Source organism: Oryctolagus cuniculus, chromosome 5 (genome assembly GCF_964237555.1).
Source record: "Oryctolagus cuniculus chromosome 5, mOryCun1.1, whole genome shotgun sequence".
Classification (NCBI taxonomy): domain Eukaryota; kingdom Metazoa; phylum Chordata; class Mammalia; order Lagomorpha; family Leporidae; genus Oryctolagus; species Oryctolagus cuniculus.
Window position 1 is genome coordinate 169,213,482 of NC_091436.1, and position 23,966 is coordinate 169,237,447.

The 23,966-nt window shown below is 48.2% G+C and overlaps 1 protein-coding gene across 4 annotated transcripts in view; it reads left to right on the forward strand.

The window, feature by feature from the left end:
- The window catches only part of EXOC2 (exocyst complex component 2), a gene marked incomplete in the record, with an annotated part of 247,499 nt that overhangs the window by 72,747 nt on the left and 150,786 nt on the right, over positions 1-23,966 (forward strand). For all 4 annotated transcript variants that reach the window (XM_070074885.1, XM_070074882.1, XM_070074883.1 and 1 more), the window contains 4 exon segments: positions 10,168-10,248; positions 19,260-19,405; positions 19,527-19,608; positions 20,320-20,422. In XM_070074885.1, coding sequence (XP_069930986.1) covers positions 10,168-10,248; positions 19,260-19,405; positions 19,527-19,608; positions 20,320-20,422 — 412 coding nt within the window.

A 23,966-nucleotide genomic window follows, 5' to 3' on the forward strand; every position in this document is an offset into this window, starting at 1 on the left:
ATCCGCCGAGCCATCAGCGGAGCCCCTGCTCCCTGCGGACACCCGACACCGTGCTCCCGGCGCGTTTACAGGCTGCCGCGCTCCGTCTGTATTTATAAAAGTGGGGACTAAAATGTGCCATAAATATTTGTTGCGGCCCAGGCTGGAATCTCTTTGAAGGCTCGGTACTTCAAATATTTGTCTCTGCTGCTTTCGTTGACCCATCTTCCATGTGTGAAACGGGAGACTACCTCTCCCACGATGCCCAGGCTCCAGGGCTGATAAGAAGTGAGATCACAGCGGGTACAGTTCTTCAGTTCTTAAAATCCTTGTATAGCCCTCCGTGTCTTGCACATCTCATCGATTCTGTAAATGTGACCGTTTGTGTGTTTGGCCTCCCGCACACATGGACGGATTGAGCTGACCGCGGTCTGTGCCATCGTCCGTGTCGTGAGGGAAGTTAACGAAGTAGAAGTGTCGTGGCTTTACCCATCTCAGTGAAGGCTGCTGTTGCTTATAGCTTTAGTACCCCAGGTCTTGTGAGCTGAGTACCTGTAACTCTGTGTATCAAGAGGCTGCACCTATTCCATTCAGAAGGACATGCACGTTCCATTCAGCCACAGACATCTCATTACTGTTTTTAACGCCCTCTCCCGGCTGTGGACCTGTGCTGGGGTAACGTGTATCTGACGCAGCTCCTTTTTGCAGGTAGGGGGTTAAATGTGGAGGCCTAGAAGGGCGCAGAGCAAGCAGGTGCTCGGCCCTGGTAATCCGCTGTGCCCTGCTTCCCCACGTGGTGCCTGTCTTTGCGCTCGCTTTCCTGTTGTCTCAAAGCTAGCACTCGTCAATGTTAAGCTGCATCAGCAGGAACAACCTGAGCAGAGGTGTGTAGAGCCCAGCGTTAGGTAGAGGTGACTCCTCCTCGGCCGAGTGGCGGCACAAATGGGTGTCGTGTTGTGGATGAGGTCATTGCACTTGAGGAGATGTGGCCTTTCCCTCGACCTTTTGAAAAATAGGCTTGTGTCCACATGTACGTTTGCGTTTGTCTGTGGTCTTTGTTCTGTGTGTGGCCTCCTGTGGCGCACTTCAGGAGTCTTGTTTGTTGTACTACATTTGTGTAGTCTCACTTATTAATGTTTCCCAAGTATAAGTATGCTGGACACTTGAAGGTTAGCAAAGATAATGCTGACCAACAACTCGCATGCAGGTGACTTCATGGCTTGTTGAAAATGGCTACATAGTAACTTTGAAGCCTTTAGATAAGAACACATTTATCCAGCTTGCTTGCTTTTTCGTGAAAAGGAAATGCATATTATAACAAGTATCAGAATAGCTCAGTGATTAGCAAGAGCTACTTTCGTGGTAGAGACGATCACAGTAACACGTTCTGTACGTCTTTTGGTCTTTTTTCTTAGCTTACATTGCACAGCTGGTATTATATCGGGTAGAGAGTTGTATATGTTAGAAACCTATTTTCTTCAGCTAAAACCTCTCCTGGATGATCATACTTATTTACAGTAGCATTTGATTTATTAGTAGCATTTTATAATTTTTTCCAAGAATTATCTTAAGTGAGATTGATCTGTAGTTTTTGAAAATGCTTTGCTGGGCAGGCACTTAGTGTTAGTATTATGCAGAATCATACAGCTGTGTTCCTGTGTGTGTATGAACTCCTGGTGGGCTGTGGACTTGTTCAAAATTTGAAAGAGCTGATTGAATTCTTACATGTCTGGAAATGTCTTTTGCCTTACATGTGAAAATTGCTCAGGTATTTGTTTTACTTTGTATTATGAAGAGTTTGACATTCTGAAAGCTGGGACTTGTAAAGGATGCCCCTCAACCTAGATTTCTATACCCCATAAAAATACAGAGTGCAGCACTAAGCACTGTCCCTTAACCTAGAAAATATGCATCATGAAAATACCTTTTAAAAACAAAAGCAAAATAAAGACTTTTCAGATGTGTAAAATTGGAAAGAGTTCAATCATATGCATGGATTTACACATTTGTTGCACTAAAGTAAAATTTTCTTTTAATTCAATTTACTATGAACTTTTTAAAAATAATTATTTATTTATCTGAAAGCCAGAGACAGAGAGAGAAGAGGGGTGAGGAGAAGTCTTCCATTCACTGATTCACTCCCCATAAGGCCCAAAACAGCCTGAGCTGAGCCAATCCGAAGCCAGGAACCAGGAGCTTCTTCCAGGTCTCCCACGCAGATACAGGGGCCCAGGGACTTAACAGCGAGCTGGATTGGAAGTGGAGCAGCCAGGACTCGAACCAGCAGCACCCATGTGAGATGCCAGCATTGTAGGTGGTGACCTTACCCACTAAGCCACAGCTCTGGCCCCAAACTTTTTTTTTTTTTTTAAAGATTTATTTATTTATTTGAAAGAGTGATAGATGGCCGCAGTGGCTGGAGCTGGGCCAGGCTGGAGCCAGGAGCCTGGAGCTCCGTCCAGGTTTCATCCTCCATTGCCTCACAGATGTGTTAGCAGGGAGCTGGATCAGAAGCAGAGCAGCTGTGTAGACGCTGGTGTTGGCAGGCGGCAGCATAGCTCACTGCACACAGTGCCGGCCCCTACCGTGAACCTTTTCAAGTACCCTTGGATAGTCCGTCTCCATGTCACTTAGGGTTAGCAGCTGTTGATGCTCCCCATAATGTCTTTATTAGTATTTTTTATCGTTGGGTTTGCTGATGTTTTAAAACAGATCTCAAGCAGTGTGGCATTTCTCTGCTGTGTACCTTAGCACAAGTGCCTCAATAGGGACGCTTACCTACACAGCCACAATATGATATCACAGCTGGCGAAATTAGTAATAGTTCTTCAACATCATCTGCTTCCCAGTTCATATTTAAATTTCTCCTGTTATCCTCAGATTTTCTTTCTTTTTTTTTAAGGTTTGTTTTATTTTTTTGAAAGGCAGAGTTACAGGGGGAGAAGGAGGGACAGACTTTCCACCTGCTGGTTCACTCCCCAGATGGCCGCAGTGGCTGGGCCAGGCTGAAGCCAGGAGCCAGGAGCTTCTTCCAAGTCTTCCATGTGGGTGCAGGGACCCAAGCACTTGGGCCATTTTCTGCTGCTTTCCCAGTTGCATTAACGGGGAGCTGGATCAAAAGTGGAGCAGCCAAGACTCGAATTGGTACCCATATGGGATGCCAGTGTTGAATGTGGCAGTTTAACATGCTACGTCACAATGCCGGTCCCCAGATTTTCATTTTTATAGTTGATCTGTCCAAATTAAGATCAAATAAAGGCCAGGCTTTTCGTTTGCTTTTTCAGTCTCTTTGCCGGTTTGGAGCTAGAGCAGCTCCCTGCCTCCCCTGGCCTGTCTCATTTCTTTGTGCCGTTGACCTGTCGTAGACACAGGCCGTGTGTGCTAGAGGATATCCCGCCCTTTGGGTTTGGCTGGTCTCTTTCCTCCTGCTATCATTTACTTTTCTCTCCGTTGTACTGCTTGGACTTGTTATCTGGGACTTGTAATGTGTTTGGCTGCAGGTAGTACTTTGTGCAAACTATTTGATCATCTCCCGGAGGCCATTAGTATGTGGTCGTCCCCCTACAGAGACCCTGCGGTGGGTCTGTGACGTGGGGGGAGGGGTGAGTACTGGTAGTTGATATATACATATATGTAATAGATAATATATGTATCTAAATATGTGGCTACACACACATACTTTTAAATTTTCTGTTTTCTGCACTTTATTTCAGTTTGGTTTCCCCTTGTAGTTCTCTATTTCATCAATGTTTTCTTTTTTTAGCACTGCCTTATAACTTTGAAATCACTTAAGATTCATGGTATAAACCCTTTTCACTATCCGTTTATTTGTATCTTCTACCTTATTGTTTAAACACTCATTCTTTAGTGTAGACCTTTTTTTGTATTTTAAAACTTGCCATTTTAATTTTTTCTTTAATTTAGTAGTTGTTAGAAGATTTTTAGTGAGTTTCTAGTTTCACAGGATTGTGAACAGAGACTGTGTTTCTAAGATATGTCAGCTTCCTGTGACTGTGCCGCAGATGGAGAGGAGAGGAGAGGACGCTCTGTTCGATAATGTGCTATCAGCGCGTGACCAGTTTTGCTGAAATCCAGGTCACTTATATACGTGGCAGACAGGCCCCCTTCAGTCCCGAGTCTGAAAGCTTTTCCTTGAATGCTAAGCGTGTGTGTAATTTGCAGCTTTGATGGCTCGGGTTCTTGCGGATGAGAAGCTGTTTCCAGAATCATGCCCAGCTTTTGCGATTTGCTGGGAGAGCTGACAGAACTCGCTCACTGAGTAATGTTTTGGGTACAGCTGTGGCTTATTTCACAGAGAAGGCGAAATTGTAATTGTACCACCCAAGGAAGAGGTGCGCGGGACAGGAACTGGGAGCTGGTCGTGACCTTCCCGGTGACAGTGTATGGTGTGAGGAAGCCGGCTGAGCCTCTGTGCCCGGAGTCTTTACTGGGGCACTGTCACGCACACAGGTCAGTAGTCCTTATGGCTGACCTTGGTCGCTGGCTACCCAGTCAAGCGATTCCCAGTGATCCCAAGCCCTGGCTGTCAGTCACACTGTTACACTACTGGGTGTGGCCCAGGGCACTTTCATCAGGCAGGGCATTCCTGGAGTTTAGGGGTTATCTCCCTGGAGCCTAAGGCAGTGGCCTGTCCTTTTTGGGAGCAGATTAAATTCTTCACTGCAGAATGACCCAGTGTTAATAATATTTCATGCTTTTCCTTTTGTATGCATTTTTTGGTTTGTTACCCACAATATTCTTTATGACCGTTCAGATACTTGTTTCTGGCATGTGACTTGAAAGCAGCATGAGTCAGAATTTTTATTTCATTTTAAAATACCACTCTGAGAGCTTTTACTTTTTAATAGAAGAATTTTAGTCATTTATATTTGTCAGAGCTGAAATTTTTGTTCTTTCTTTTCCTTTTTTCTTGAGTCTATTAATTTTTGTTCTTAATAAAAGAGGAAAACCTCTTTGTTACGTAGACTGTATTGTTTTTAGATTTGAGAGAAATGTTCCAAAATTATTTTCCAGGATGTCTTTTGGCTGTTATTGTATATGACAACAGTTTAGCACTTCTTTATTTTCCTTGCTTTTTTTCTGGTGTTAATTTAATTTGAAGCTATAGAACTAGCTCCTTATTTTACCTTTTCCATTTTAGTCGTTTTAGATTTATTTTTGTCTTGTACATTTAATTTTGCAACATTTGCTATAGCTGCTTAAAGCTTCCTGCATATACCTGTAAGTGTAGTTGACTTCAGTGTTTGTTGCCTGTCTCTTTATATTTCATCTTTCCTATCGTTGGCTTTTTTTTTTTTTAATTTTGAGCAGGAGGGTAAGTCTTTTGTGCATTTATGTTTCGAATTCTTGTGTGTTTGAAAGTGTCTTTTGCCACAAACCCTTGGCTGTGAGAGAACTATTTTCTGAAGAAATTGACCCAGTAACTTTCAATGTTGCAGAGAGAAAAAAAAAATCCTAAACCAATAAACTCTTTAGTCTATAGATTGTTTTTTATTCAACCTAAATATTTAAAACATGTATTGGTATAGCCTGGCATAAAAAGAAAGGAGAAGCCCCTGGGCAGCACGCACTGGGCTGTGAGCTCTGTATTCATTCCTGTCACCCACACTTGATAAGCCTTTGCCTTCGATGACTTGTGTCTTCAGTTCTTCCAGTGTTCCGCGTGTTGTGGCAGATGTCACTACAGCTTGTCTCGGGATGCTGCTCTTCCCCCGCTCCGGCTACCTGGCGGGGTGCCCGGCTCCCTGTCTCTGCCAGGGTGTGCCTCAGTTGTGTGGGGAGAGGGTGCCTCTCCCAGTTTCTTCCCACTTCCTGCGGGGCTGGCTCTAGGGAAATAGTCTCCAAGTGGTTAGAAAAGGAGCAGAGTCAATGGCGATGAGAAAAACGAGGGAGCAGGACGATGGTTCTGAGTGGACGGGAAGAAGACCCCGCCTTGCTGTCCTTGGTTAGGGAGCTTTCTCTGCTCCTGCAGAAGCACCCAGTCCTTCTCTGGTGGAGCGGGCCCGTGCCCAGTCCATGCCAGTCAGGTGTGTGGAGCGGGCCCGTGCCCAGTCCATGCCAGTCAGGCGTGCAGTCAGCAGTCTTGCTTATCTTCAGGTTTGTATGCTTTGGTTGAAGCTTTGTATTTCTTCCTACGTGCACTTGACAAGAATCGTAACGGGCGCGACCTCCCTGTGGTGTTAACCTCGCTTGCGCCGTATGGGTTGTTCTTATCTGCATCCCACAGAAATGCTGCTGGCCACAGACCCCCCTTTCCCATGGCAGCCGCTGTGCCATCCACTTCATGTCCCTTGTGGCCTTTTTTAATTTTTATTTTTTAAGTTTGATTGATTGATTTGCAAGGCAGAGTTAGAGATTGTCTATCCGCTGGTTCACTCCCCAAATGGCCATTATGGCGGAGGCTGGGCCACGAAGCCGGGACCCTGGAGCTTCCTCCAGGGCCCACGTTTTGGGCCATCTTCCACTGCTTTCCCAGGCACATTAGCAGGGAGCCGGGACAAGAAGCAAAACCCATATGCGGCTCCACCCACTGTGGCCCAGCGCTGGCCTGTGTCCCTGGCAGTCCTTACGGCCTCTTAGAGCCGCTGCTCACACCTGTCGTCCCGAGTGGGCTGCTCTGGAGCCCCTCAGGGCCCTCGCCTCCTGCCTGGGGACCCTCCCCCGACCCGCCCTGGGCTTTGCTTTAGTGACTGGTCCAGTTGCTTGTTTCTGCAGGCCCGGCATTGGCGCATGCTCTTTCTGAGAAGCCCGTGGGCCAGAGCTGCCTGAGTGAATTTTCATGGAATCCAAGGAGGCCAGAGCAGAGTGGACAGCACACGCTGCCCACCTCACTGTTCTCTGTCCTCTGTCTTCTCCCCCGTCTTCCTGTGGTGCTGCTGCTCCAGGCGGCGTGGGCCAGAACGGACTTCCTGGCACATTCTGTTGTTAGTGTCTGTTGATACATGAAGGTAGCCAGTTATCTAAATGAGAATCATTCCTACAGGTCGGTCTTCTTTGTAGTAGTTGCAATTATTTATTTGCTGTTGATTTCAGTACAACCAGGGAAGAAGGTAAAGGAATCCCAGATTAGCAACCACAGTGAATATAATTTCTATGTGATTTAGCCACTCTGATAAAAGCTTGGCAGAGTTTATAAATCTAAAGTATTAATGCATCTGATCTACCCCTCATTTCCTGCTTTAGTAGGTATCATTTTCAGATGCTGGCATAGGAGCCTAAAACCTAGACCATGGCTTGTCTTTGTACAGCCAGGACTGAAGCATGGCTAAGTTTTTCAAGGGTTGCTTAAAAGAGAGGAAGAATTGGTAGGAGCAGTAGTGTTAGTAACGGTGGTAGTAATAGCAGTAGTAGCAATAGTTGTGTTAGAGGCCCTGTGTGGCCCCCAAACCCTAAAATATTTACTGTCTGGTTCTTCATGGAAATAGTTTGCCAAACTCTGACCCAGTCTGAATATTCCTCTCACACAGACCGCTTAGAGTATGAATGTAACTTTGTGCCTGACACTGGATCCTCACAGATGTTGCCCATACACACGTGTCATTCCTTCATGCCTCATTTCATGATGGCATTTGTGTAAATGAATGGACAGTTATTGCGCATGTTTTTATTGAATTTGCAGATCTGACATTCACATTTATTCAAGAGTTAAGCAAAAGGATCGCATAATTTCAGTGACTCCACAGGCAGTCTTTCTGCAGCCTTGGCTTTTCTTTGAAGAATACTTTAACGCATACCTGTTTTGTTCCCGAGACACAAACCCGCGATGTTCAGTGCTTCCCATAGCTGAGTGTAATAGATTAGAAACAGTGACAAACCTGTGATCCCGCACCAAGCTGCTCATTGAGTTATTCCACTGAAAATGTTTTCAGAGAAAACACAAGGTCAAGTGAACCAGACGCTGGGTTATTTGGTTTAATTTTCTGGAAAATAGGATTGCCTTTATCAGATCGCAGTGTCTCCCGGCCCTCATGCCTGGCTGACAGCTCTGACAGTGGCTCTGCTGTGGTGGCCGTGGGCGGGAGGAAGCTGCTTTGTCAGCAGAAAGGGCTGTAAACTGAGCTGGGGGACCAGGGTCACCTCCCCCTGACCTGCTGATCACTGATGGGTTATGTCAACGTCAGAAAGTGTGGCTGCGTGATTTCTCTTCATGCTGCTTTTGAGTAGGGAAGCAGCACCGTAGAGGCAGGGCCGCCGTGAGGTGGGAGGCACTGCGGTGCGCGGGACAAAGCGCACGCAGCGGCTGCTCTGTCCGACAGCACCACGGGCCCGCAGTTCCTCTGCATCAGGGTGGAGAGCGGTCAGAGCGCGCTTACTGGCTGGCCGCGAGCAGAGGCGCTCACAGAGCCTGCAGTCTTTGTCTTTGGCACTTAGCAGGGTCTGCCTTCCTCCCTGGAAGAGAGTAGTCTATTTCAGAATTCCATGCAGAATTTGAGGTGACTTTGCAAAAATAAAAAGAACAAGATCAACATAAAAAATTAAAATGAGAAGGAGCAGAGAACTAGGTGGTGTTGGCCGTTGGGGATGTGTTTGTGGTGCGTCCGAGTCCTGAATGTTAGAGAATTGTCTCAGTCACAGGAAATGCGTTGAGTGGAAGGATCTGATAAGAGAAGCACACACCTTTTTTCTTTTCCTAGACAGACTGTCCTGTTTATTGTCATTTCTAAGCCACCTGGGTGGTGGATTCCGGCAGAGCCTGCTAGCTCCTTTGGAGAAGCTGGACTCAACCATTCGAACGCAGAGGACAGCCGCGCGTGCCTGGTGCGGCCGGGCCGTGAGGGCCGCAGGAGCACCCTGCCTGCGGGCTTTGCTGGAGCACTTTCTGTGAAAGAGCAAGGATTCTGGGTGTGGGGGGACAGGAGGCCCTTGGTTTGCGGCTGAGTGTGACTGCAGCGGACACAAGTTGATCATTCTTATCTTGCAGATATGAGCACAGTGCAGCTGGTGCCCAGGCTACATGGACGCTGGGTTGGGATTGCACTAGTTAAGTTCACAGTTTGGGTTTTGCTAAGTCAGTTTGTTAGATTTTTTTTGGAGCTATAATTTTTCCATCTGAAAAACAGAAATGAAATGAGAATGTACTTGCAATATACATACGTTAGAGGCTTCCCACAGTGTTTGAGTTTTGATCACCTCTCAATTAATGATTGCCTTGATGTTTTTATTATGTCACAGTTCTGAATTTGAATTTATATTCAGCCTTTTTTGTTTTGAAAATTTTCTCAGTTCTCCTAAAGAGTCTGATGCGTCTTGTTTAAAGCCTCTCCTTTTCAGAGGGCAACCGTTTTTAAATATAAATTTTTTGAAAGATTAAATTTATTTAAAAGGCAGAGTTACAGAGGAAGGGAGAGGGATTCAAAGAGACAGAGAAAGATTGTCCCTCTGCTGGTTCACTCTCCAAATGGCCACAGTGCCTCGGGCTGCTCCAGGTCAAAGCCAGGAGCTTCATGCAGGTCTCCTACGAAGTTTCCGGAGCCCAAAGACTTGGGCCATCTGCTGCTGCTCTTCCCAAGCACATTAGCAGGGGGCTGGATAGGCGGTAGAGCAGCTAGGACTTGAATCTGCATCCATATGGAATGTCAGTATTGTAGTTGGTGCCTTTACCTGCTGCGCCAGAGTGCCAGGCCCCTAAATACAAATTATTAGGTGATTTCCCAATAATCTTTGTCAGAGGGGGACAGATCTTGCTAGGTAGTTCTCTGGAGCCTCCAGGGAAGTCATTTGTTGTGAATGGAACACGAATAATATGTGTTTTGCCATGCTCTAGCTCCCAGGGCTGAAACTGAAATTGATGGGATGGATGGACTCCAAATAGTCTTCTGCTTTGCAAGTGGTGAATCCACTTTCCTGTGGCCAGATATCCCACATACTGGTCCCAAGACCAAGGATGCCCTAAGATTCGCTTTTCTTTTTCGTCCAGGGAGTTCTGCACTCAGTCTTGAAGACCGGACGGTTGAGTGTGTGTCGTGTGTGCTGTTTCCGTCGTGTTTGTGAACAACTCAGCCTGGTGTCTGCTGGGGACTCTGCGGAGTGTTGCATGTTTGTGCTCCGTTTCGGTGGTGGAAACCACAGGACTGTTTTTTAGAGCTGTTTAAAAATGTCATTTTGATATGATATATTCCCACCCGTTAAAGTGGCCTACATTTTAAACTGGATTTTTTTTTTCCCTAGCCATCCATCAAAAACTAGAAGCGGATGGAACGGAAAAAGTTGGAGGATCCATGACGCAGAAACTGGAGAGTGTTCTGAATAGTGAGTTTTGCCCTGCTGCCCAGGACTATTTATGGACTTTGTAACGAGCTTTAACATCATGCTGGGACCTGATTTTATGGAGCAAGGCGGTCAGTTGCGATTTAGTCTTTATTTCTAAATAGTAATGATGTAAATGAGCGTAAAGGGAAATGGAAACATCGAGAATGAACGCTCTGCTTCTGTTTGCATTTTATTTATGAGAAATCAAATCATAATTTGAAAACAAGCCAGTATATTCCTTAAGAAGTACAGTTGGCCACCATGAAGCAGGCCGGTATATTAATGGTATATTAATGGCATCGTCAGCCACAGAGAAAACGCCGAGGCGATAGCTGGGATTGTCAGTGACCAAAGAGCCTGCCAGAGGCCACCTTCAGGTTTCTGCTGTGTAGACGTGCATGACGCCAGCTGCCAGAATGATGGACAGCCTAGGTGTCATCTGTTTATTTGTTTACATCGTGAATTGTTTTTTTTTTCCTCCCTGTGTCTAACTCTGGGACACTCTGTAAACATTATGGGCCTGGGAGCAACTGGTACATGCCAGTTTTGAGTCCTGCCCACCGCCCAACTCTCGGTCTCAACTACTTATCAGATTAATTAATCTTTATTGAAATAGCAGGTGATTAAAAAGTAACACACCCTCTCTCACATGCACGATAAGTGTTGGGCATGAGACAGTCATGTGGATTTCCTCATGAAGCTAGGTTGAGTGTAGCCTCACTTGAGATTGTTAGCGTATGTGACCGCACGGCTGTGAAACGCAGCTGCCTCTGCCCAGGGAGCGCATTCTCTGGCTTTATGCAGACACCTGCTCGCAAGCCTGGGGAGTCAGAGATGTCAGAAAGAAGAAGCTTTAGCGTGGGGTAGACTTTCCTTGAGAGTAGAATTCGAGTGCTTGTATCTCATCGTAAATAACAGCACTTCACTTTTTCCTCTCTGCTTATTATTATTTCTATTATTATCACTTGTCTTGGCCCTGTCTCTGGGAACCAATCACCTATTTTGTTAAGATGAGTGTATTCTGGATTCAACCCAAAAAAATAGTCACTGACACTGTTTCTGTGTACGCTGTAGCTGGGTATTCCGAGGTCCTGGGATCTTGGAAGGATATTTTCTTTTCTTTTCTTTTTTAAGATGTACTTATTCATTTGAAAGTCAGAGTTACACAGAGAGAGAATCTTCTGTCCTCTGGTTCACTCCCCCAGATGGCCACAAGCCGGGGCTGGGCCAGGCCAAAGCCAGGAACTCAGTCCCGGTTTCCCCTGTGGGTGGCTGGGAACCCAAGCGGTCGAGCCATCGCCAGCTGCCTCCTGGGGTGCACACCAGCAGGCGCGTGGAATAGGACATGGAGTGAGGATTCAGACCCGTGGGATGTGTGTGTCCCAGGCAGCATCTGTCTCCCTCTCCCCTCCGCTCCTCCACTGGGTTTTGAAAGGCGACTTGTAGGAACAGCTGACATAATTGTCTCAGCAAAGGACATACTTGTTCAGGTTTAGAGACTGCTGAGGTCTGTCTGCTGTGTCCAGCCTAACGTAAGATGGTGAGGTAACTTTTTTGTCGTGTAAAGAGTTGTTTGGGAAATCCTCCCTCGGGATTTGCGGTGTGAAAATTGTAAAGGAAGTTATATTCCTTATAACCCTGAAATTTTTTTTTGAAATGGGCAATATAAGCTGTCTGTGTAAACTATGTAAGTTTGTCCTTTGTGGATAAAGTTGAGCTTAGCACAAATGGTCACTTCTTTATGAGACTCCTTCTTCAGGACCTTTTGGGGTAAAAATTCTCTAAATACATTTCTTCATAACAGTTCCACTTTTCCAGGAGCGCTCTTCATCAGCGTGATGTTGGTGCTTGCTTTCTGAGGTGAAGGTTGGCTACTTCAGGTCTCACACTGGCTGTGGGTCCTGTGCCAGGAGGGAGCAGACCTCGCACCTCAAGTACACTGCCCACCGTGCACTGTCCCAGTGTCCAGGCTGCCAAGTGCCGTGGAACTCGAGGCAAGACTGCAGAGAGTTAGAATCAGGAAAAATAGTTGTGGGAATAATATTGAAAATTTAATTTCTTTTTTTGGGGGGGGGCAAGGAAAGATTAAGTTAGTATGAACATAACTTGGTTTGCGTAGGTTGTTACTGTCTTACATATAATTCCATGCTAATTTAATATGAAAGTGTCTTTGGTTTTGTTATTTAAGGAGAGCTTTCCTTCTTTGTCTTAAGTGAGGCATTCTTTCTCGCTGTAGCTAAGTTTCTGAAGGATAATATTGGCTACAAGAAGCTTAACCCATTTTATTCAGAATCCATCAGTGCTGACATCTTTCACTGAGATGTCTTGTTTTCAGTGACGTAGTTCTCACGTCTGCCTTTGAACTTAATAATTCCTTCTTGGTTTCAAACCAGGGATGACTATAAATTTTTACATCGATTTCACACATCCACCTCTGTGCTTTTCTCTATTCTAGGGCTGTGCAACGATGAGAGTGTAGCTGTCGAGCACTTCAGATGTGGCTAGGACGGCTGGAAACTGACTCCAGAGTTTTAGTTTAGTTTAATTAACTGTAAGTTGCAGTACCCTGATATGGCTAGTGACCACTGTCTCAGCCAGCAAAGATGTAGACGGGTAGTGTTTGTGGTCATAGTTATGGTAGTAATGGCTGAAACTTACGTAGTACTTACTAAGGGTCAGGTGTCGCTCTGATAGTTTACATATATCTAGCTCTATGGAATTTGTGGCATTATCTCCATTTTATTGATGACATACTTGAAGCCCAGAAGATTAAATAAGTTACATAAGGTCATAAGTGGCTGTAATGTATGTCCTGGAATCTGGCTCTAAAATACCAGTGGTCCATGCCATGTGTGGTTTTTTTTCTTTACTTTACTTTTATTTGCTTTGCTTTTCTCCCTCCCTCCCTCCCTCCCTCTCTCACTCTCTCTTTCCTTCTTTCCTTCTTTTTTTAAAGATTTATTTGTCTATTTGAGAGACAAAGTTACAGACAGAGACAGAGACAAAAAGAGAGAGAGAGAGAGATCATCCATCCTCTGGTTCACTCCCCAAAAGGCTGCAGTGGCTGGAGCTGTGCTGATCCAAAGCCAGGAGGCACAGGAGCCAGGAGCCTCCTCTGGGTCTCCCATGTTGGGTGCAGAGGCCCAAGCACGGGGCCATCTTCTTCTCTCCCAGGTGTATTAGCAGGGAGCTGGATCAGAAGTGGAGCAACCAGGACTCAAACTGGCACCCATATGCTGGCACTGCAGGCGCAGGCTTAGCTTTCTACACCGCAGCGCTGGCCCCATGTGTGGTTTTGATATGCACACATTTCAGTGACTACAGTTCAGTTAAATAGCACCCACTTTCCAACAACTCCATTGGGTTCCAGTCAGCACAGTGTATGCACAGGGACTCCTTGCTGGCTCTTCAGGCCGCAGCTCACCAGGTGAGGGCAGACGTGGGCTGTGATGAGAGAGCAGCCCTGTCACTTGCTTCAGGACTCAACACTGTGCATGTTTTCTGGCTCACGCACAGACAGCCAGGTCTGTGGCTGTGTTGGCCTACTTGTCTGCTGGTGACGAACACACATGACATTTTACATGAGTGGATAAGAGACTGGAACTGGCACACAGAGATGAAACTGTTATGACACTGTATGTGAAATTCCGATCTAAGATAAATGGAGTTACAGGAGAAAGAGCTGATGGTGGACATGTGACTCTGACTGCTGTTGGAGAGTCAGGATGTGCAGTTAGGCGACCTGCCGGCATGAGTGAGGGAAGTGTTGGGGAGGAAAGCGGCAGATGTCTCAAAGGAAGTGATCCTTGAAGCAGCTCTGAGATGTTTCACACCCCTGCAGGTGCGAAGAGTGAGCTGTTGGAAGCCAGCTCACACCCAGACGGGGGCATGATCATTCACCAAAGAACAGCGAAGATACCTGGTAAATCTCAGGACAGAAAGGGAGCGTAAGCTCGGGCTGCGCAGAGTAGTAAATCACTCTAATTTTTCGTGCTCTCAGTGTTTCAGTTTGTAGTGAACTAAATAAGTATTGGTTTGACTTTTCATTTTCCTATTCATTTATAACCAAAAGTGAGTTTTTAATATTTCAGGTTTTTTTAAACGTTAGACAAATTTAGCTGAGTTTTGTTTTTAAGTGACTATTTGAGAGTTGGAGAGAGAGTGAGAGAGAGGCAGAAGAGGGAACCCCCAGCTGCTGGCTCACTCGACCACTTCCATGCTCCAGCTGTGGCTGGGCTGGGGTTGGAGCCAAGAGCTGGACACAGTCTAGGTCTCTCCTGTGGGTGACAGGCCCCGATTCCTGGAGCCATCCACCCTGCCTCCCAGCATCTGCACTGGCTGGAAGCGAGCGTCAGCAGCCAGAGCTGAGGAGAGCCCCAGACATTCCAGCGTGGGATACAGGTGTCTTGATCGCAAGCTAAAGCCACCCTCCCCTGCTCCAGGAAAAGTTTTCGGAAGTCAGCAGAACAACTGAAAATCTCCCACTGATGATCAAGTCTCTTTGCTGAGTCTCAGCTGGCATAGCCATTGTGGTCCCACACGCTGTGCGAAGCGAGGCATGCCTGTACTGTGCTGTGCCACCTCCCAGTAGAAAAATAACCAGTGTTGACTCAAAGGTGGAGTGGTGGTCCTTGCTCTGTAAACGTTTTATTGGATTCTCGGGCTGTAAAGATCAAACCTGCACTCTACTTCTGCAAGTTCATAGCTTCCTGGTGAATGACACACATAAGCTGGTGATCAAGTTCCTGTGCACTGATGCCCTGCTGGCAGTCATCCTGGGATGTGTCCCGAGGTGCACAAGGAGCCGATACCCAGATGGTCACGTGTATCTAGAAAGGGGAGCAGAAGTGGCGGGACAGGCGGAGGCCGGCAGGAGGACGGCTGAGCGGATTGATGCAGGTGCATCTCTGCAGGGCCAGCGCTGTGTGTGCGTGTGTGTGCGTGTGTGTGTGTGTGGGAGTCTCAGAGAGGAGAGGGACTGTGACCCAGGGCAGACTTCCTGGACGGTAGTGTGGACTTATCCTGAAGACCCATGGTGAGCCATGGGAGGAGTCCAGCAGGGCATCTGATGAGGCTTTTGGAGAACACGTTCCATCTGCACTGAGAACGGTTAGGAGGGAGCCTCCGGAGGCGAGAAGAGAGACCTCGTGGGAGTGTGTGGCAGTGACGTGAGGCGCACCTGTTGAGGACGTTCAACCAAAGTAGAGTGAATGACAGGCGAGAAGCGTTGAGATGAGGCAGGCAGTATCTGGTCACTGGTGGAGGTAGAAGGCAAGGAAAAGGAAGTAGCCAGGGACAACTTCTGGGTTCCTGGCCGCCAGTGGAGGAAGAAGGAACAGACCTGAGGCAAGAGGGGAGGAGTGGAGAAGAGGCAGATGCAGCTGGAGTTCTGGCATTTGGGCTGGAGACTCCCGAGGGTCCTGCCAGCCTGGCCCTTTCTAGCTCTCGCGAGCTCCTTGCTGCACGGAATTGGGCAGCTTGAATAGTCTCTGTGTTCCAGTTGCCTCCACCATAAAATGGGACTAAAAACGGATCCTGTCCTGCAGGAACACATGTGAGGTCTTAGTGCCTAGCCGCCAGTAGTTGTCAGTTTGCACGTCTAGTGAAAATCTCTCTCAAAGACTTGACGTCAGCTGCCCAGGGTGTCTTGATCTGGACGTGGCTGTCACTGGCACAGTCGGGTGGTTGCGTTGGCAGGACTGAAAGATTCAGCCTGAGCACCCTGTGTAAATAGAAAGTAAAAGTCAAGGAAGTGAAAAAGTATCAGTGAGTGGACGCTGTGAGAAAGAGGCTGACTCCCACCCAGCAGCTGACTGGTAAGCATTTAACAGCTGGCACTAAACAAACAAAGCAACCCTAATCTTAGCCTTTCCCGGTCTGCAAGGTGGTGGATTGCAGGCCATCAGCCTGACCGGAAGAGATGCGGAGGAGCGGTGGGGAGGACTAGCCCTCGGGAGCCGTGAGAGCCGGTCTGGGTACTGAATGCCGAGCCCCGGATTCCAGTGTCAGGCATGGCGTAAGCAGGAGTTCATCACTGGGGTAATGCTGCCACGTCGGGCCATGACGTCACGGATCTGCCGACGCTGGCACACAGCTGGCCGCTGGTTAGGTCTCCTGGTGGTCCTGGTTTTGCTGTGAGTTTGGGTATCTGTGCTGCCCACCTCATTTCCAGGTGTCCTAAGTGTTACATTTTCTAACGTCACTCGACTTGCCTGTCCCTGAGACAATTTGTGACACAGGCTGGGAGTGGCGGGGAGGTCTTCCTCTGTCCTCTCCCACCCCCGCAGTCCCCTCAACGTGGAGAACACCCAAGTGTCAGCACCAAGAGAGAAATGAGAACGCGTGAGGTTGCCCCAAAAGGAACATGCTGGAGATAAGACACTGCTGGCAGTGCAGGCTCGGGTTTCCTGGGTGACGGGTTCCTTCCGGTGCAGCTGACAGTGGTTTCTTTTCTTTCTTTTTTTCATCGCGGCTGATACCAGGTCACTGGTGGGTGTGAACGCCGCTGGTTGGTGTGTGATGCTGGAGGAAAGTCTCCCCGCTCCACTTTTGCTGCAGAAGCGTGGTCCTTAGTTCTTGGGGCTCCTGTGTGACTGCGCCAGGGATAGTCCTGTCCAAGTGGAGTGGTGTTGAGACTGGCCCAGGGAGCAGACACTGAGTTCAGTTCTAGGCTTGCTCAGTCCTGGCGACTGCACACCCAGGTATGTTCTGCAGCCTGTTAGGCCACCACCATGTGGACCTGTTAGATTTTGTGGGCATTCACACACCTGCCGGCTGCTGCAGAGCTGGGTGTCCTTGGTGTGACAAGGTGGGTGGCAGTCTTCAGATGACTCTACAGCTGGTGTGCAGAGGGCCCTGTGGGCAGCTTTGGGATCCCTACGGAGAGAAGGCCTGCACTTCCAGGAATGGAGAGTCCGTGCCCGCACTTCTGGGAACGAAAAGTGCTTGTCAGGGTCCCCGCGGGTGCCTAAAGGTCAACCAGTGAGGATCAGACCTGCCTCAACCCTTAGCCCCACGTCCTGTATCTATAAAAGGAGCCCTCCCCACCTCTGATGCAGGACTTCCCGGCCCTGCTCTGTTGGGACCCGGAACTTCGCCTGGGAGTGGAATTCCAATAAAAGCTTGTGAATTAACTGATTCATCTGACTGGAAAAATTTGTCACGCACCCGACACCTCCCACCTGTCTGCCGAACCTGGGAAGAGCGTAGTTGTGTTGTCTTGTTTACAGCCCGAGAGAAGAGAAATGTTGCGTACATTTTGAGATTTTCTGGTGAGCCGCTTGCATGAGCCTTCCTTTCACTGCTCTCCTGTATTTTAATCCTGGATGTACTATCCAGTTACCATCACAATAAAATTCACAGCAGAATAATAGCTTAGAGGCAGAAGTTGTCTATAAATTATAGTTTTATAACTTAAATTTCTCACTGATGGCATAAATTGAAATTATCCACATCTAAGTATATGTATTTAGTTTATAATTTCTGACTATCTTTTCCTCTATAAAATATTTCTCTTTTATTTGATTATAAATGTATTTTCTCCCTCTGCGCATTTCGTACGTGTTATAGGAGTTAAAATTATTAGTCACTAGTTTTTTTTAAATTAACTTAAAAAAATAAAAGAGGAGAAAATCTAATTTTGAACTCGTACATATTTTCCCATAGATTCCATCACTACAAAAAAAAAAAGTGCTGGATAATTTAACCTCTAAACCTTAAACTTAAGCAACCTTTTAGAAAGATTCAGTCACATTCATGTGTGTGTGTGTTTCATTTAGGATGCCTCAGTTTATGGAGTTTATACCTTTAAAATGATAAACAAATACTTTAAAATAATTTTCTCTGAAGAAAAAAATGTTTCACCCTGATCCGATTCCAGGTGCTCGGGTAGCGGGTAGCCTGCATTGTGTGCTTGATGGCCAGGAAGAAACGTATTGTTTTCTCATCCTGTAATAGAAATCTAGCATTCTACATTAAATAGCATGTGGTGAAAACAGCTATCTTGACAAAACAAAGTTTTTATATCAGGCCTTTAAAATTTCAACAGAATTTAAACATTATTTAGCTAAAACAGTCCTGCTACAGAGAAGGCTTCTGAGGCCATCGGGCCACCCACGGTGCGGGCTGAGAGTATGGCATGCCACCCAGTGAGACTGAGGCCAGCTTTTCATCTTTGCTTAAAGTATAGTCACTAGACCAGATAACGCAGAGACTTTTTACAAGCTACAGGCAGCCATCAAACCGCCCGAAAACAGTTTATCCTTTTTCTCCCCCTTCTTTGTGGCTAATTAAAAATAATTCGCAAGTTGCAAAGTTTAAAATGTTTTTATGCACAGCACATTTTGCTTTAGGTAGAGCACATCTTTCGTTACAGTGATTAATAGAGTTTAAAGTCTAAAGAGAACTTACGGAATGTCAAGTTCATGTGTAATTTTATAAGAATTAGCCGATTTAGAAAACAGTCAATGGCACTGTGCTGAAGTTTGTCGTTTCCAATTGCGTATGTAATTTTCTGTGCCTGCTACACCAAGAGATAATTCTGCCAAGAAAGGGGACTGCTTTTAAAATATTGGTTTGAGCAGCTTGTCTGAAAACTGTGTTCCTTGTTTCATTACTCAGTAAGCAGAGATTGGACCTGTGGAATGTAGCTGGCGTGTGTGTGCACACGGGCATCTGTGTTTTACCTGTACAGTCTGCAGTAACTTACGGCCTGTGATTGCTGTCGAGTGTAGAAGAGTAACTGACACAAACGCAGGCTCACCTTGAAGAATTTATTTGGGTCTGGGAAATATGGTTGCTTTTAATTGGATACCATTCTTAGCATATGAAAAGACTTAAGCAGGCAAAATGGAAATTTTATTTTAGCAAACCAAAAATGATCTCCAATATAGCTTTCCTTTTAAGAAAGGAAAGTCTATCTGGGTTTGAAAGTAAAGCTAACAGCAGTCTGACGCATTTTCTGTTGAAAAGCAGCTCTCACCTGGGTTTCTTTTTCTCTCCGTCTAAAACAGGGGCGAGCAACACCGCGGACACGTTGTTTCAGGAAGTCTTAGGCCGAAAGGACAAGGCAGATTCCACCAGAAACGCCCTCAATGTGCTCCAGCGATTTAAGTTCCTCTTCAACCTGCCTCTAAATATTGAAAGGAATATTCAGAAGGTAGGGTGCCCACTTCCGTGTTGTAGACTCTGACGGCTTGTTAACATGTTTTTAAAAACCTCCACCAGACGTCTGCGTGATGCTTTACTGACAGTCCCCCAAATGTGTCTTTATTTTCAAGGGTGATTATGATGTGGTGATTAACGACTACGAAAAGGCCAAGTCTCTCTTTGGGAAAACGGAGGTGCAAGTTTTCAAGAAATGTAAGACTTGTTTATTGCTTTCCCGAGACAGGGAGGGTGCGGAATGCGTGCCGCGAGGAATGCTGCGTGCACTGTAGTTTTGTTTGTGTGCGATTGTAAAGCAGTCGCATGGCAAAGGACGTCCTGGCTTTCCCGCCGCAGGCGGTGCTGGTGAGCGGCTCCTCCAGGGCCGGTAGGCTGTTCGCCGCTTTATTAGCCACGATGCTGTTACAGGGCTGTTTTTACTGGGACGGACAGCGATGGATACTGTAGAGAGATGGAGGCTCATGGTTTAATCCGTGCTCACAGAGAGGCCAGGGTGGCTCTGAATTCTGACCTTACTTAAAACCACACTCAGTACCTTTAGAATTACATCTAATGCCAGACTCACAGAAAACAAGAAGAGCCGCCATGCCCTGTGGTGAGGCCTTATCCCAGGGCTCTGCTGACTCAAAGAAACGAGGTCTGTGAGGACCCAGAAAGCGTTTTTTTAATGGGTGAATTTTCCGTGCAGTGAAATGCAGAGGCCTTACATGTCACAGGTCAGTGAGCTTGACAAATGCGTCTGCGTGGAACCCACTCCCGAATGGGGGTTCGGTGGCTCCAGAGAGGTCCCCTGTACTTCTCAGGCTACCCCCGCCCCCCGAAACAGCCCCTGGTCTGTGTTTCCGAAATTTCATTTTTTAGAGTTCCCATTCCAGGAAGCGTGTCCGTTCTCCTCCTCTTTCACAGACTATGCTCAAGTGGAAACGCGAATCGAGGCTCTGAGAGAGTTGCTGCTGGCTAAGTTGCTGGAGACACCGTCAACTTTGCATGACCAGAAACGCTACATAAGGTAAACCTTGTGCAAGCATCTGACAGAGCTCTGACATGGGCTCCGTGCTGATGCAGCCGGAACTCTTAAAGCTGCTTGCAGGAAGTGAGGAGATTGAGGCAGTGGGGAAGGGAAGGCTAACGAATGGGGGAGCCATGTGGAGAGCTCACTTTCTGCTGTCGGAAGGTCCTGCCAGCCTTGTCCCCCGGCTGGTGGGGCATCTCACCCCACAGACAGCGCAGGCCACGGAGCCGGGGCCCTGCGTGGTGGAGAGCGGGATCTGTGGCACACCGGCCGCACTGCAGGAGCTCTGGAGGGCTCCACATTGCTCCACATTATGGAAGCCACGGAGTGGTGAATCTGAACAGAAAAACAGAACAAAGCAGCAGTGCTGAGTAGGACAGAGATGGCCGTCACAGCGGGGAGGGGCAGCCTGGGAAGCAGGCGCGTTGGCTAACGGAACCAGGGTTCCTGAGCTCTCAGTTCAGGGGTACGCTGGAGGGTTTAACAGCACCTGGCGCATCAGCAGTTGCTAATTTTTACGTCTGTGTGGCTTATCCCAGGGCTTGGGGACAAAGCCTCTAAGTGGCAAGCTTTCTGTGTCTGTGAGCGTAAAGTATCAACTTTGCTTTCTGCTGGGATATTTTGAGTGTGGCCTTTGCTGTCACCGTGAGCCGGTACTTTGTAAGTGTTGTAACTTCTGTTTAATCAGTGGTTTATTGAGTAGCTGTGGCTGTCAGTGGTACTGGCCTGTGTGCACTTATGCGTCCAGTGGTGGTTGCCCTGTGAACTCCAGGCACGGGAAGTTGTGCAGGGGACGGGTGTGTCGCACCCAGGTTCTGGTGGGAGTGGCAACTCTGGGGTTGCCCAAGAGGAAAGCTGGTGGGCGTGGCTCCAGTAGCAGAATGTAGGGCGATGGATGGATAGCTGCAGAGTGTGTGGGGCCTAGCCAGCTCAGCACAGGGCCATTCTGTGTGTCCTGTAACCCAACAGCCACCTCGCGAGGGCACACGCATCACACCCACCATGCAAGCGCAGGGACCAAAGGTGCTTTTAGATGGCTCCTTGTACTGCCTTGTCCCCGTCTTTTTAAAGGGTGAAGAATAAGAGTGTCAGTAATACATTACTTTTTTTTTAATCATTGTATTATTTCTGATTCTTTGAGAAGACACTGAGCAGCTCTATTACCTTTTTAGTTCAAATTTTTAGTCATCGATAACTAGAAAAGTAAAACCAAAAACCAGGTCAAGGGACCTGCGTTGTGGCGCAGTGGGGTTCAGAAGCCCCTCAGGGCTCCGGAGGCCCTGGTCCGGTCCTGGCTCCTCCGAGCTTCCAAGCCGGCTTCCGCTAATGCACACGTGGGAGGCTGCAGGTGGTGGCTTGAGTACCTTGGTCCTGGCCACCCACCTGGGAGACCTGGGTAGACTTCCTGGCTCCTGGCTGCTGTCTGGCCCAGCCCTGGCTGTTGCGGGCATTTAGGGGAGTGAGCCAGTGGATGGAAGATGTCTCTCAGTCTCTCCCACTGTCTCTTTATCACTGCGCCTTTCAAATCAGTCATTCATGTGTACATAAATAAACCTTTGAAAAAGCAAGCCACAGAGCCGCTAGGCTTTGCCGTCTGTGGTGCTGGGCGCTGTGGGCAGAAGGCAGGGACTGAGGTAGCCTTACCGGCCTCCGTGGGAGCTTCCACCATCCAAGCTGTCTAGGCCCGTAGGTGTGAACACGAGGTGGCCGGGTCATTGTGTTCCTTTGTCTGATAGCAAACGCCCTGCTCCTGAGTGGAGGCTGCAGGCCTCTCCGGGCGCTGGTCCCCTCGGGTCCCTGCGGACGATTAAGGGGTGTGTGTGCCAGGATACGGCTGGAATGGCTTCAGCCGGTGAAGCTTTAAAACCCCGAGTCTGCGTTTGTCATAATTCACATTCTTTACCTCGTTTTTCCCCTCCACAAAGCCTCTTTTTAAAGTGATCTTGAATATACAGTTTTGAGAGAACCAGCCGTAGTGTGCAGGCAGCCTAAACAAAGCCCTGGGAAGGGCACTGCGGGCTTCAGGCTGCAGAGTGGGGAGAATGCGCTCAAACTCCCCCGCTCCGGCAGCCTGAGGACCTCACCTCCAGGAAGCTCTCCTGGCTGGATGGCTACCCACTGATGAGGCCGGAGAGGAGGCCCCGCCAGCCTGTGGCAGAGACCGAGTTTAGGAAGTTGCAGAGCCAGGGGGCCGGGGGAGGAGCCCGGGAAGACCCCCTCAGTGCTCCCGTTCCATGGCTCACAGCCCGGGCAGCGGCTTCCCTGAGAGCACCCTGGGGTGCGGACGGCTGGCGCTGGGGGAGCCAGCAGGGCCCTGTGCTCTGGGAGGTGTGCGTGGAGCAGCGGCGGGGCCAGGCTGCGGGTGCCGTGCTGGGAGCGGAGCTTCCTCCCTGCGTGCTGAGCTCCCCAGCGGGAGTCCCGGCTGGCTGCTCTGTGTGTGAGCTGCCTCCCGTGACCGCCTGTGTGCCAGGCGCAGCCTGTTTGCACCCAATTTGCACCCCGTGGGCAGACCCCAGGCAGCGTGCACCTGCCTGAAGTGGCCCCGGAAACGAGGCCTCCCCACCAGCTGCCAGGGGTGGGGTCCTCAGCCCTCGGCCAGGGCTGGCCACCCCTGGAAACGAGGCCTCCCTGACAGCTGGCGGGGGTGGGGTCCTCAGCCCTCGGCAGACACTGAGCTGCTTATGCGTTGGGGACTGGAGGGACTGGACGGGGCATCAGGCGTAGCCCTGAGTGGCCAGGGGCCACTGCTTGTAGCGCTGGTGACTGTTTACCATTGAACAGGCATTTATCCTCAGGACAAGACAGCTTTCGGTCTGGGAACCATTTTGCAACACACCATGTCTTTGGAGTGGACTGAATTGGGTGTCACTTGTTAGACTTAGATATCTCGTGAAGGAAAAAGACAGAAAATTTCCAAGGGCAGTATATTTGAATTATCTGGGTTTGGGTGTTCATGTACAAAGATGATTTCAGACAGTTCAAGAACTATTTGAAAACTGAGACAAGCACCTGTGTGCCCTATATTTTCTAGAGAAATGCTTTCTCAGTCACAGGGTAGACTTTAGAGGGGAGAGTGTGTTGTCACCACATCTCGCAGAGAAAATGCCCCTTAGTTAGCTCCTCCTAGGAGACGGTGTCACACTGCCATCTAGTGGCAGGCTTTCATAGAGACAGGAGCTGTTTGAGAAACGCTGAAATTCCTAACTGTTCCCCAGTGTGCTCTGCTGGTTCCCACCTGTGTTAATAAAGTGACTCTGGAGCGCGTGGGGACACGGAGCCAGATGTGCAGGTGGAGATGTCCTCACCAGCAGATAGGATCGCTGCAGACTGCCTCTTCACAAGGAGCTAATGCGGAAGAATCACAGGTTTCCCGTTCCTTGTGATTGTGTGACAGGAAGCTTTAACCCATCTCCTCGAGAGCTGAGCACCAGAGACTGATGTTGGCAAGTGCTTTACGAATTCATAACACTTTAGGGGTTTTTGATAATGATTTTTGGAATCGCTGGCTTCACCGACGGCAGAGGAGTTCTGTGCGTCACCC